The sequence below is a fragment of the Pteropus medius genome, unplaced genomic scaffold (assembly GCF_902729225.1).
Source record: "Pteropus medius unplaced genomic scaffold, Ma_sr-lr_union100, whole genome shotgun sequence".
Lineage (NCBI taxonomy): Eukaryota > Metazoa > Chordata > Mammalia > Chiroptera > Pteropodidae > Pteropus > Pteropus medius.
The window spans coordinates 1,361,479-1,373,522 of record NW_024344377.1 but is presented as its reverse complement, the minus strand read 5'-3'; the positions used below and the strand labels follow the sequence as shown (position 1 = coordinate 1,373,522).

The 12,044-nt window shown below is 57.7% G+C and overlaps 1 protein-coding gene across 1 annotated transcript in view; it reads left to right on the top strand.

Annotated features, from left to right (window-relative positions):
- The window catches only part of DMBT1 (deleted in malignant brain tumors 1), a 48,197-nt gene that overhangs the window by 26,543 nt on the left and 9,610 nt on the right, over positions 1 to 12,044 (top strand). Inside the window, exons 11-17 of the mRNA XM_039870796.1 lie at positions 2,017 to 2,067; positions 4,888 to 4,938; positions 5,655 to 6,035; positions 7,257 to 7,586; positions 9,535 to 9,561; positions 11,423 to 11,452; positions 11,713 to 11,863. Of these exons, the coding sequence (XP_039726730.1) occupies positions 2,017 to 2,067; positions 4,888 to 4,938; positions 5,655 to 6,035; positions 7,257 to 7,586; positions 9,535 to 9,561; positions 11,423 to 11,452; positions 11,713 to 11,863 (1,021 nt within the window). The remainder of the gene's footprint in view (positions 1 to 2,016; positions 2,068 to 4,887; positions 4,939 to 5,654; positions 6,036 to 7,256; positions 7,587 to 9,534; positions 9,562 to 11,422; positions 11,453 to 11,712; positions 11,864 to 12,044) is intronic.

Genomic DNA, 12,044 nt, shown 5'->3' with positions numbered 1-12,044 from the left:
CCAGTGGAGGTCCTGGGACACTGTGTGTGACGATGTGTGGGACACACCAATGCCAACGTGATGTGCAGGCAGCTGGGCTGTGGCTGGGCCAGGTCGGTCCCAGGAAGTGCTGAGTTCATTTAGGGCTCTGGGCCTATTGTCCTGGATGATGTGCGCTTCTCAGGACTTGAGTCCCACCTGTGGAGCTGCTCGCACAGAGGCTGCCACAGCTGTAACCATGGGGAGTAGCCGGTGTCATGTGCTCGGGTTGGCCACAATGTTGGCCGGGCCCCCTTCTGGGGACATAGCGTTGAGAACAGACCCACTTCCCACTCTGAGAACCTCAGTTAATTGGAGGTCACTCTGGGTCTGCTGGCCCCAGGCCCCACGTCATATGCTGTAGTTGAAACCACAGCCCGGGTTAGTACGTGTCCCCGGCATCGTCCAGGTGTTGCTCCAGTTCGTCTGGGAGAAGACAGTGGCGCCCGTGTTCATACGCGGGTTCAGCTCCCTGACAGCAGTGGGGAGACTTTTCCTGGGCCTCAGTAATGTGAGCTCAGCTTCTACCCTCGAGTCCTCTGGGGAGCCCCCTCGGCGCAGCCTCATTTGTGGGGTGCATGGCTGGGGTGGTCCGCACCGTCCGTCTGTGATGAACGCGTGACCTGGCCTCTCCCGGCGGCCGCCTGGGAGGAAAAGGTGCCAGCGCGAAGGGTTCATGGATGAAATACCGTGACGGTGGTAGGGAGAGCAGTACCGTGTGACATGACAAGTGACCGGGAAGGCAGAGCTCCCGGCTCGTCAGGACCTCGGGGATGAGGCGTAAGGCTCGGGGGACACCCAGAAGAACGCTGCGAGTCATCAATCTCATCGCACCTTGAGGCAACAATCGGCGTCTCCAGCAACCTGCTCCTGAGGACCAGGCCTTGCTCACGTCCTGGGCGTCCATGAAAAGGCTTGCTGGCCTGTCCCAAGTGGACACTGGCCTTCATAGTCTGGAAAGTCAGCCGTAGGGCACGGCCAGGCAGGCAATGTTAGTGGACAGGGGACTGAGAGATACGGGGCAGCAGCGGCTGTGACTTTGCACAGGGCCCGTGAGAGGGCTCAGCTCGGTGCGTAAGGGCCGACTGTCTTTCAACGAGTTCTGGATCGGACACTCGTGTCCTCCAAGGCGGACTCTCCCCGTCTCCCCATAGCTGGTCACCGTCCGCGTTTTGGTCAGTGAGTGCCCGGCGTCCTTCCTCGTGAGGTGCCGCACTCGTGGCCCTTAGGTGAACCGCAGAGTTCGCACTGCTCCTAGAAGCTCACGCTGGGCACGTGATCCTGTCACTCGGCCACATAGTCTCCCAGCAGATCTTGTGATCTAGACATGGACGTCAGGAGGCTCCCATCCATCCATTCGGCTGACTCACAGCATATAGCGACACCGTGCCAGGAGAGAGGGGCTCCAAGCCAGAGAAGCAGCCTTGTGTGAGGAACGGGGCCCAGTCAGAGTCAGCGCTGACTCGAATTTTGTGGGAAGGTGGATGTCATAAGTCCTCACCTTCTCCAGCCTGGACTTGAACTAGAAAATACTGTGCCTCCCTCAACCCTTGCCAGCCTTTGAGATTCTGCGTGGTCATATAGGTCACCCGAGTAATGGAGACAATGCCCAGGGGGATGGCTGGCAACAGTGATTGTGGTCCCTCGCCACGTGATGGGCTGCAAGCCCCACCACCAGGCCCCTGACGCCTTCTGTCCAAGCTGCTGGGTCTGGGGAAAGCCCTCCGACTGGCCAGGGGGCGAGAGGCCCAGCGAGGGAGGTAGAACAGGTTTTCTGGCAGCGATCGAACGTGCCAGGCGTCGAGGAGGGCAGGGAGCCAGTTGCCATCCCGCAGGGCCTGCCTTCCAGACGCCCTCGCTGAGCGGAGCCTTGAGCAGGACACACAGGTAGCGAGCGGCAGGTGCACATGTGGGGTCGTCACGGTGCTCGTCAATGCTTTCATCGAGGACTCTTTCACTGATGCCTAACGCTGGCTTTGTCTCTCATGCTACTAGCAGAATCCTGGGGCTCCACATCCACACCTGAATCATCACCACCAGGGACAACAGGTGGGTAATTTGATCCACTCTCCCAGGGGCTCTCTCTGCTTCTGAGAACAGGCAGTGTTTGAGCGCGTGGTCAGGGAGCTCTGCGGTTGTCCTTACTTCTCCTGAACCCTGGGCCAGGGGTCAGACGAATGGTCTCTGATGACAGGAGAGTATGACACATAGCGAGCTGTGAACCTCCCTGGGATGGGCTCCTGGGCATGGGCTCAGCAGGGATCCCCGTCCACTGCTCAGGACAAGACCCACAACCAGTCACGTCCTGCCGGGACCTCGCTCGTCTCAGGCCAGCGCACCTGGCTGGGAACAGGATGTAAAAGTGTCTGTCGTGTAGCTGTCTGGCCACATCCCCGTCCCCTCCTGGAGCTCAGCCAGAGCCCACCAGGATGAAGCGGGAGCCGCCGAGCTGCACTAGTGGGGACGGTCTTGGCCTGGCCTGTGGCTGTGGGTTCCACCCTGGCTGTGCCCCGTGTGGTGGGGGTGGCTGTCCTGCTCACCTCCCCCGGGGTCACGGGGTGGTTCTCGACATTGCAGCGTCCTCAGACCTGGACAACAGGGACGTGTGAGCTCCTTTCCCCGAGATGACGATTGACCTGTGGGCATGGCCAAGGCCGGCTTCCTGGCCAGAGCATCATGGCCGTGAGGCAGGGCTCTGGGTCCGGGACAGGCCTCCGGTCTGTGAGTCTAGGACAGACAGGCAGGAGGTGTCCTTGCGCCCCCTCTAGATGTCGGGATGGAATCACCTTTGTTCCTGAATCTGGTGAACAGAGGTGACCGGTGTCACGGTGGGTAGAAGTCTTGTACCAAGGGGACACTGTGTGTGACAACTTGTGGGACACCAGCGACACCAACGTGGTGTGCAGGCATTAGGGCTGTAGTTGGATCATGTCATCCCTGAAGGTGTGGGGTTCGGTCAGGGCTCTGGGCTGATTGTCCTGGATGACGTGAGCTGCTCAGGGCATGAGTCCTTGCTGTGGAGCTGCCCATACAGAGACTCGAAGTCACACGACTGTAACCACGGGATGAGGCTCATATCATATGCTCAGGTTGGCCACCAAGATGGCTGGGACCCTTCTGGGGACATAGCGTTGAGAACAGACCCACTTCCCACTCTGAGAACCTCAGTTAATTGGAGGGCATTCCGGGGCTGCAGGCCCCAAGCCCCATGTCACGTGCTCTAGTTAAAAATTCAACCTGGGTTGGTGTCCCGGCATCGTCCAGGTGTTGCTCCAGTTCGTCTGGGAGAAGACAGTGGCGCCCGTGTTCATACGCGGGTTCAGCTCCCTGACAGCAGTGGGGAGACTTTTCCTGGGCCTCAGTAATGTGAGCTCAGCTCCCACCCTGGAGTCCCCTGGGGGACCACCCTCGGCGCAGCCTCATTTGGGAGGTACGTGGCTGGGGTGGTCCATACCGTCCCTCTGTGATGACCGCGTGACCTGGCCTCTCCCGGCGGCCGCCTGGGAGGAAAAGGTGCCAGCGCGAAGGGTTCATGGATGAAATACCGTGACGGTGGTAGGGAGAGCAGTACCGTGGGACATGACAAGTGACCGGGAAGGCAGAGCTCCCGGCTCGTCAGGACCTCGGGGATGGGGCGAGTGGCTTGGGGAACAGACAGGAGACTGTTACGAAACATCGATCTCATCGGACCTCGAGGTATCACCAGTGACCTGGCATCACCAGTGACCTGTTCTTGAGGACCCAAAATTGCTCCCTTCCTGGGTGTCAACGCAAAGGCTTGCTGGCCTGTCCCAGGAGGATGCTGGCTTTCCTAGTCTGGAAACTCAGCTGTGAGACACGGCGAGGCCGGCAATGGCAGTGGCCAGGGGACTGGGAGTTGCTGGGCAGCAGTGGCCGAGCCCTTGCAGAGGGCGCATGTGGGGGCTCAGCTTGGAGTGTCAGGGCCGAGTGTCTTCGAGCCAGTTCTGGGGAGACACCGTGTGCCCCGAGTCTGACTCTTCTTGTCTTCCTCGCAGCAGGTCTGACTCCGTACACATCCGGGTCAGGTGAGTGCCCAGCATCCTCACTCGTGAGGTCCCTTCACTCTGCCTTCCTCAGCACCGGAGGTGAACCGCGGCTCCGGGAAGCTCCCGCCGGGCACATGCTGTTTCCCCTTTGTCACCCATTCTCCCAGTAGAGCTTGCGATCTGGACGTGGGCTTCAGCAGACTCCCATCTGTCCATCTGCGGCTGAGATTCAGCCAATAGTGACACCGTCCCGAGAGAGAGAGGCCGCAGGTCTGAGAAACGGCCTCATGTGTCAGGAACGGGGTCCGGTCAGAGACCCCGCTGATCAGAGTATTGTGGGGCGGGGACATCGTGAGCCCTCACCTTCTCCTGCTTTGAGTCGCAATGTGGGATACTGCGCCTCCTCGGCAGCTGCCAGCAGCTGAGATTCTGTTTGGTCACGTGGGCACCATGAGTGGCGGAGACCGTGCCCAGGGGGATGGCTGGCAATTAGTGATCGTGGTCCCTCAGCACGTGATGGGCTGCAGGTCCCACCACCACGGCCTCTGACGCCTTCCTTCCAAGCTGCAGGGTCTGGGCCATGCCCTCCAACCTGCCAGGGAGCGCGAGGCCCAGCGAGGGAGGTGGAACAGGTTTTCTGGCAGCGATGCGAACGTGCCAGGCGTCGAGGAGGGCAGGGAGCCTGTTGCCGTCCCGCAGGGCCTGCCTCCCAGACGCCCTCACTGAGTGGGGCCTTGAGTAGGACACACAGGTAGCGAGCGGCAGGTGCACATGTGGGATCGTCACGGTGCTCGTCAATGTTTTCCTCGAGGACTCTTTCACTGATGCCTAATGCTGGCTTTGTCTCTCGTGCTACTTGCAGAATCCTGGGTCACCACATCCACACCTGAAACGTCACCACCAGGGACAGCAGGTGGGTAATTTGATCCACTCTCCCAGGGGCTCTCTCTGTTTCTGAGAACAGGCACGGTTGGAGCGTGCGGGCAGAGACCTTTGGGGTTGTCCTTCCTTATCCTGGGCCCTGTCTAGGGGTCAGAGGAAGGGTCTATGAAGACAGGTGAGCATCGCATATGTAGGGCTGTGACCACCCTGTGACGGGCCCCTGGGCATGGGCTCAGCAGGGATCCCCGTCCACTGTTCGGAACAAGACCCTCAACCAGGCACGTCCTGCTGGGACCTCGCTCCTGTCTCAGGCCAACGCACCTGGCAGGGAATAGGGCGTGAAAGTGTCTGTCGTGTAGCTGTCTGGCCACATCCCTGTGCCTTCCTGGAGCTCAGCCAGAGCCCACCAGGATGAAGCGGGAGCCGCCGAGCTGCACTAGTGGGGACAGTGTTGGCCTGGCCTGGAGCTGTGGGCTGCACCCTGACTGTGCCCCGTGTGGTGGGGGGCTGTCCTGCTCACCTCCCCCGGGGTCATGGGGTGCGTCCTGTAACTGCAGCGTCCTCAGACCTGGACAACAGGGACATGTAGCTTTTTTATCCGAAATGGTGATTGAAATGTGGGCATGGACATGGCCGGCTTCTTGGCCAGGGCATCGTGGCTGTGAGTCAGGGCCCTGGGTCCAGGACAAGACTTGGATCTGTGTGTCCAAGACAGACAGGCAGGTGTTGTCCTTGTGCCCCCTCTAGACGTCGGGTCAGAATCACCTTTGTCCCTGAGGCTGGTGAACGGAGGTGACCGGTGTCAGGGCCGGGTGGAGGTCCTGTACCGAGGCTCCTGGGGCACCGTGTGTGACGACGACTGGGACACCAAAGACGCCAACGTGGTGTGCAGGCAGCTGGGCTGTGGCTGGGCCAGGTCGGCCCCAGGAAGTGCGCGGTTTGGTCAGGGCTCAGGGCCGATTGTCCTGGACGACGTGCGCTGCTCAGGACAGGAGTCCTACCTGTGGAGCTGCCCGCACAGAGGCTGGAACTCACACAACTGTAACCACTGGGAGGATGCCGGCGTCATCTGCTCAGGTGAGCCCTCACTTTCTCCTACCTGGACGTCTGACCAAGGGGATACTGAGTGTCCCTCACCGCCTGCCAGCCGCTGAGATTCAGTTCGGTCACGTGGGCACCCTGAGGGGCGGAGACCGTGCCCAGAGCGATGACACTATCATGGTCCCCTCGTCATGTGATCGGCTGCAGTCCCCATCACCATGGCTCTTGATGCCTTCCGTCCAAGCTGCAGGGTCTGGGCAAAGCCCTCTGACCTGCCAGGGGGCACGAGACCCAGCGAGGGAGGTAGAACAGATTTTCTAGCAGCGACGCGAACGTGCCAGGCGTCGAGGTGAGCGGGGAGCGGGTTGCCGTCCCGCAGGGCCTGCCTCCCAGACGCCCTCGCTGAGCGGGGCCTTGAGTACAACACACAGGTCGCGGGCGGCAGGTGCACATGTGGGATCGTCACGGTGTCCGCCAGCGTTTTCCTCGAGGACTCTTTCACTGATGCCTAATGCTGGCTTTGTCTCTCGTGCTACTTGCAGAATCCTGGGTCACCACATCCACACCTGAAACGTCACCACCAGGGACAGCAGGTGGGTAATTTGATCCACTCTCCCAGGGGCTCTCTCTGTTTCTGAGAACAGGCACGGTTGGAGCGTGCGGGCAGAGACCTTTGGGGTTGTCCTTCCTTATCCTGGGCCCTGTCTAGGGGTCAGAGGAAGGGTCTATGAAGACAGGTGAGCATCGCATATGTAGGGCTGTGACCACCCTATGACGGGCCCCTGGGCATGGGCTCAGCAGGGATCCCCGTCCACTGTTCGGAACAAGACCCTCAACCAGGCACGTCCTGCTGGGACCTCGCTCCTGTCTCAGGCCAACGCACCTGGCAGGGAACAGGGCGTGAAAGTGTCCGTCGTGTAGCTGTCTGGCCACATCCCCGTCCCCTCCTGGAGCTCAGCCAGAGTCCACCAGGATGAAGCGGGAGCCGCCGAGCTGCACTAGTGGGGACAGTGTTGGCCTGGCCTGGAGCTGTGGGCTGCACCCTGACTGTGCCCCGTGTGGTGGGGGGCTGTCCTGCTCACCTCCCCCGGGGTCATGGGTGCATCCTGTAACTGCAGCGTCCTCAGACCTGGACAACAGGGACGTGTAGCTTTTTTATCTGAAATGGTGACTGAAATGTGGGCATGGACATGGCCGGCTTCTTGGCCAGGGCATCGTGGCTGTGAGTCAGGGCCCTGGGTCCAGGACAAGACTTGGATCTGTGTGTCCAAGACAGACAGGCAGGAGGTGTCTTTGTGCCCCCTCTAGACGTCGGGTCAGAATCACCTTTGTCCTTGAGGCTGGTGAACGGAGGTGACCGGTGTCAAGGCCGGGTGGAGGTCCTGTACCGAGGCTCCTGGGGCACCGTGTGTGACGACAACTGGGACACCAAGGATGCCAACGTGGTGTGCAGGCAGCTGGGCTGTGGCTGGGCCAGGTCGGCCCCAGGAAATGCGCGGTTTGGTCAGGGCTCGGGGTCGATTGTCCTGGACGACGTGCGCTGCTCAGGACACGAGTCCTACCTGTGGAGCTGCCCGCACCGAGGCTGGAACTCACACAACTGTAACCACGGGGAGGATGCCGGTGTCATCTGCTCAGGTGAGCCCTCACCTTCTCCAGCCCTGACTTGAACTAGAAAAATACTGTGCCTCCCTCAACCCTTGCCAGCCTTTGAGATTCTGCGTGGTCATATAGGCAACACGAGTAATGGAGACCGTGCCCAGGGGGATGGCCGGCAACAGTGATCGTGGTCCCTCAGCACGTGATGGGCTTCAAGACCCGTCCAAGCTGCAGGGTCTGGGCCAATCTCAGACCTGCCAGGGGGCACAAGGCCCAGTAGAGGGAGGTAGAACAGGTTTTCCAGCAGCGACGCGAACGTGCCAGGTGTCAATGTGAGTGGGGAGCGGGTTGCCGTCCCGCAGGGCCTGCCTCCCAGACGCCCTCGCTGAGCGGGGCCTTGAGCAGGACACACAGGTCGTGAGCGGCAGGTGCACATGTGGGATCGTCACGGTGTCCGCCAGCGTTTTCCTCGAGGACTCTTTCACTGATGCCTAACGCTGGCTTTGTCTCTCGTGCTACTTGCAGAATCCTGGGTCACCACATCCACACCTGAAACGTCACCACCAGGGACAACAGGTGGACAATTTGATCCACTCTCCCAGGGGCTCTCTCTGTTTCTGAGAACAGGCATGGTTGGAGCGTGTATGCAGAGACCTTTGGGGTTGTCCTTCCTTATCCTGGGCCCTGTTCAGGGGTCAGAGGAAGGGCATTTGTAGGGCTGTGACCACCCTATGACGGGCCCCTGGGCATGGGCTCAGCAGGGATCCCCATCCACTGATTGGGACGAGACCCGCAACCAGGCATGTCCAGCTGAGACCTCGCTCTTGTCTGAGGCCACGCACACCTGCCTGGAAACAGGGTGTTTAAGTGTCTGTAGAGTAGATTCTGGCCACGTCCACATCCCCTTCTGGCGCTCAGCCAGAGCCTACCAGAATGAAGTTGGAGCCTCCAAGCCGTACTAGCGGGCACGTTGTGGCTTGGCCTGGAGCTGTGGGCTGTACCCTGAATGTGCCCCGTGTGGTGGGAGTGGCTGTCCTGCTCACCTCCGGGGTCACGGGGCGCTTTCCGACACTGCAGCATCCTCAGATTGGACAGCAGGGACGTGTGAGCTCCTTTCCCTGAGATGACGATTGACCTGTGGGCATGGCCACAGCCGGCTTCCTGGCTAGGGCATCGTGGCCGTGAGGCAGGGCCGTGGGTCCGGGACAGGCCTCTGGTCGGTGAGTTTAAGACAGGCAGGTAGGAGGTGTCCTTTTGCCCCCTCTAGACCTTGGGACGGAATCACCTTTGTCCCTGAGGCTGGTGAATGGAGGTGACCGGTGTCAGGGCCGGGTGGAGATCCTGTACCGAGGCTCCTGGGGCACCGTGTGTGACGACGACTGGGACACCAATGACACCAACGTGGTGTGCAGGCAGCTGGGCTGTGGCTGGGCCAGGTCGGCCCCAGGAAGTGCGCGGTTTGGTCAGGGCTCGGGGCCGATTGTCCTGGACGACGTGCGCTGCTCAGGACACGAGTCCTACCTGTGGAGCAGCCCGCACAGAGGCTGGAACTCACACAACTGTAACCACGGGGTGGACGCCGGCGTCTTCTGCTCAGTTCTGTCCTAAGGCACTGGGCTCATGCTCCTTACGGTTTTCTTTCAGTAAAATCTCCTCGTTGAACTAGGGTCTCTCACCCTGAGGTCCCCTGGAAGATTGGCGTTTTCCCTTATGTATCACCAATAACCATTCGTGTCCTGAGTTTCATGATTGTCTAAGTACTTTCTGTGCAGATACGGCCTATTATCCATTAAGTTTGTGAGAATCAATGCTTGAATCCTACTCCTGACGTTTACATTCACTGTTCACCTCCCGGACAGCTTCCTGAAAGCATTGTCAGGGCCTCGGATATTCCGTCACTCAGCATCTACCTCTCAGGATCCTGAGCGTTTTCTTCCAGCAAATCCTGGGCACTGAGGCTGACCATTTTCCTTTTTCTTTCTTGCAGATTCACTAATCGGGGTCACCACCCCAGGTGAGTCCCTCTAGCCAATGATCCTCTCTGTAATCCCTCCCTCTCCTGTTTCCTGCAGCAGGAGAGGCTCCTTCTGGGGAGGGATTTTTTTGGGGGGACTCCGGAGTTTGTTAGATTGACCAGCTGAGTCGCCCTCACTTCGCTCAGCCTGGAGAGCCCCCCGACCCTGCCATCGCCACCTCCGACACTCATTCCAAGAGGATGCGGTGGAGCGTTTTCGGTCCTCTGGTCATTTCAGATGCAAATAACTGTCCCAGTCGACCCACGGAGAATTGTGACTGTTTTAGAAACATGGCCAAGTAAAACCCCTACCAGTGTTGATCCGCAAGAAAATTCCTCCGTTTGGGGAGTGTAATACCCAAAGCGTTCTTCGTGTCATAATGAAAATATTCGGTCCCAAATACGTTGGGAAGCGCTACTCTCTGCCTCTTGTTGGCCATTCGCAGTGTAAATCGGAATGGTCAAGGCTCTGAGAAGTCCTGTACTAAGGAAAAGGATTTAACTTTATCAAACTAAAGGAGTTAAAAAATTATCTGGTAAAATCCTAAAATCACTTCGTTTTCTTCCCAGATCAGTGGTACACATCACCTACGACCATGGAAGGTGAATATCAGGTGTTTCCACCTGGCCCAACAGGCCTGAGTTTCTTATCCCCGGGCTTGGCCGTCCACGGTGTGGCTGCCTCAAGGGCACAGCCTGTCTCAACCTGCACACGCACATGCACACACACATCTGTACACACACCACACCCTGCACCCCCGTGCACACGCACCGCCCACATCTACCTGGAGCACATGCAAGCTTCACATTGCCCCCGCTAATTAAATGGCTTTTGTTTTAACGAAGGACCTCCCCTCCCTTGTCTTTTAAGTAAAAGTGATAAGTGATACTTCAAAGAATAGATTTAAAGGCTTTTATTTCTTGGAGTGTCTTCAAAGCTTTGGGAGGAATAAGGGAGGCAATAACTGGATAATTTCACAAATAATCAAGCTTTTACATGCAAATTTTACTTGATGATAGAGATACAGCTCAGTAGCTTTCCAGTGCTCTTACAAAATTACTCTTACTGTCATTTTAAATGCCTTCGTCGTATTCCATTGTACTACTACGCCCACAAATTATTTAACTAGTCCCCAATTGCTGGACATTTCAATAATTTACATTTCTTCATTATTATAAATGATCTCGTGATGAAGAATATTTTTATAAATAAATCTTTGCAAACCTCATTTTTTACTTCAGAACAGAAATAGATTCACAGGACTCAAGTTAACCTAGTGCCTGGGACCCAGAATTTACTTATTACAGACTAACTCCTCTGATGTTAAGTATTTCAGGATCTTTGCTACGTATTTGGCCACGTCACCGTCATGAATGTTTGTCATATTACAAAATTATGAAAAAGAGAAACCGACCTCCTCTCTCAGGGAGCTAGCTCGCAGGAGGAAATATTTAATACAGAATTAATGATATAATTGTAGTTGTCCCAAAGGGAGTTGTAGGGTCTCAAAGGGAAAGATCGGTGTGCGAAGAGGCCACGTGAGCAGCTTTTACTCGACAGAGGGATTATGGGAAGTTTTCTATGAAGCGATGCTCACGCTGAGGCTTACGAGAGAAGCGGGCTCATTTGCTCAGTCTGGGTCTGGAGCCAAAGCTTTGGGCTCCCATCATGCCACTAGGTTGAGATTCACTCTTTCCTGTCCCCTCCTCCAGGCTGTGAGCTCCCTGGGGGCAAGGCCTGTATCCAGCATCTCGCTGTGAAACCTGGGTTGGCATGTGTCTGGCACAGAGCGAGTAAGCACGCAACAATCGGGTCTAGGATGCTGGGAAACTGACCGTTCTCTTTTCTCTTTGTAAACAGTGTTTCCCCACACCGTCGCCAGCCCAACCGGTAAGTCCTGAGCTCCCTGACAAATGCCCATTCCCTTCCCTTAATGACGGTGGCACCAGGGAGGGCTGACGAGAACGATGAGGGGGATGGCTTCCCTAAGTATAGCCACCCTGGAAGGGCATCCCACTGACGCTTAGGGGACAGTCCAGGTCCAGGCCTCCTCCTGTTGGATTTCTGTCTTGGGAATTGTTTAAAAATGTCCCCAGGTGACATGCCCTGTGCTCTGGGGGGCCTTCAGCATTTCCACATTGTCCCGACAGCAGGGTATTCCTGCGGAGGCTTCCTGTCTCGGCCATCGGGGAGCTTTTCCAGCCCGTTCTATCCTGGGAGCTATCCGAACAATGCCAAGTGCGTGTGGAACATTGAAGTCCAGAACAATGACCGCGTGACCATTGTCTTCAGAGATGTCCAGTAAGTGTGGGCGCAGAGCAGAATGCCTCGGGGACCTCGCCGATGTTTTAGGAGGGAACAAACAGTATCTAGCATGTTAGGAGAGGTGTTTGCCCTGGGGACATTTTTTCTTACAGGTTCAATTTTTGACCTGGCACAGAGGCAGCCCGTGGAGGTGGGGCCGGGACAAGAGCCCTGGTTT